The sequence below is a fragment of the Galeopterus variegatus genome, unplaced genomic scaffold, assembly GCF_000696425.1.
Source record: "Galeopterus variegatus unplaced genomic scaffold, G_variegatus-3.0.2 Scaffold108, whole genome shotgun sequence".
In the NCBI taxonomy this organism is placed as follows: Eukaryota; Metazoa; Chordata; class Mammalia; order Dermoptera; family Cynocephalidae; genus Galeopterus; species Galeopterus variegatus.
In genome coordinates, this window is record NW_007726219.1 from 973037 (window position 1) to 974394 (window position 1358).

Consider the following 1358-nt stretch of genomic DNA (forward strand, 5'->3'; position numbering starts at 1 on the left):
GGTGACAGTGGGATGTGATTACTGTTATGATGCTCAAGAGCAGCTCCGGAGGGTCCTAGTGAGCTCCACTTAAGACTGAAGGAGCCACATAGACACCCAGAAATAACTCTGAATCACAGTGTCAAGGTGGAGGGGAGCTTGGAGATCATCTATGGAAGCAACGGTGAGTGGCCGGCTGATTTCTGCCTCCTCCCGCCCCCACCCTTGGCAGACATCGCTAATGGGTCCTGGCCCTCTATCCTCTGTCCCACTGGAGTCCACCATGATGAGTGGCAGAGCTGGGCTGGAACCCAAGTCCTCTCCCTGCCCCTCTGCACCTGCATCTGGCACTGATCAAATGCTCGCCTGCTACCGCGGGCATGCACTGTCCTTGACCATGGGGTAACTTCTCCTGGCCTGCAAGAATGAGCGTACGTGGGGAGGGGCCCAGGGTGTCTATTCCTCCCTCGTTTTCCAGCTGCTCATGAGTTCAGCACTTGTCTCGATGCCTAATTTCCAATCACACCCACATAGAAATACACACAATCTGCCCATGCTCTGAAACAGACAGTCAAGAATGTACATATGACCGACTGGTGCCTTACTGGAGTCATCTTTTGTCCGTTCCATTTAAGAGCGCAACATAAGAAAGCCAAGAATGAAAGGGGTGAAAGATCACACTGAAAGAGGTCTTCTGGGTGTCCTCCAAAAAGTTTGAACAGCACTGTCCTAAAGGAAAGTCACATCAGCTTAACTGGTTCTCGCAGATCAGAGAGGCTGGCAGGGGTGGCCTTGGAAGTCGTCAGTGAACCTCGGGAAGGGCTGAAGGTCTGAAAACCTCTGTCATCTTGCAGGTGGGAGTCCGCATGGATGGGCATCTCTTTCTTGTTTCTCACGGGGACGGTGGCCACGTGCAGCAGAAAGTGTGGAGCCAGTAGAGGGACATGATGGCCGTGGTGGAGGGGAAACAAGTGCAGGGCAGCTTTGTCCTTCCGTCCTGTTCCCTTGAACCTCCCCCTCTAGGGCTGGTGGGCCATCACAGGCTTCTGCGAAGCACAAACACACATACACACGTAAGTGTGAACAGATGGGCAAGCACACAGATACATTTGCACAAGCTTGCGCACAGGAGCACAAAAATACACACAGAGGCATGTAACAGATACACACATGGGCATGCATGGAGAAACATACACAGGTGTGCACATAGACAGACACAAACTTAGATATACAGGTGTGCATGCAGATACATACATATACGTGTGCACACAGAAACAGGCATGCACACAGAAACATACAACACACACGGGTGTGCACGCAGACTCAAGCCTAGATAGATGGGTGTGCACACAGAAACACACACGTGAGTATACATGCAG

General features: G+C 51.8%; 1 protein-coding gene across 1 annotated transcript in view; it reads right to left on the reverse strand.

Annotated features, from left to right (window-relative positions):
- Window positions 1–998: 998 nt before the first annotated feature.
- Window positions 999–1358, reverse strand: part of MLPH (melanophilin) — a 53024-nt gene continuing 52664 nt past the window's right edge. Inside the window, exon 15 of the mRNA XM_008586091.1 lies at window positions 999–1025. Coding sequence (XP_008584313.1) covers window positions 999–1025 — 27 coding nt within the window. The remainder of the gene's footprint in view (window positions 1026–1358) is intronic.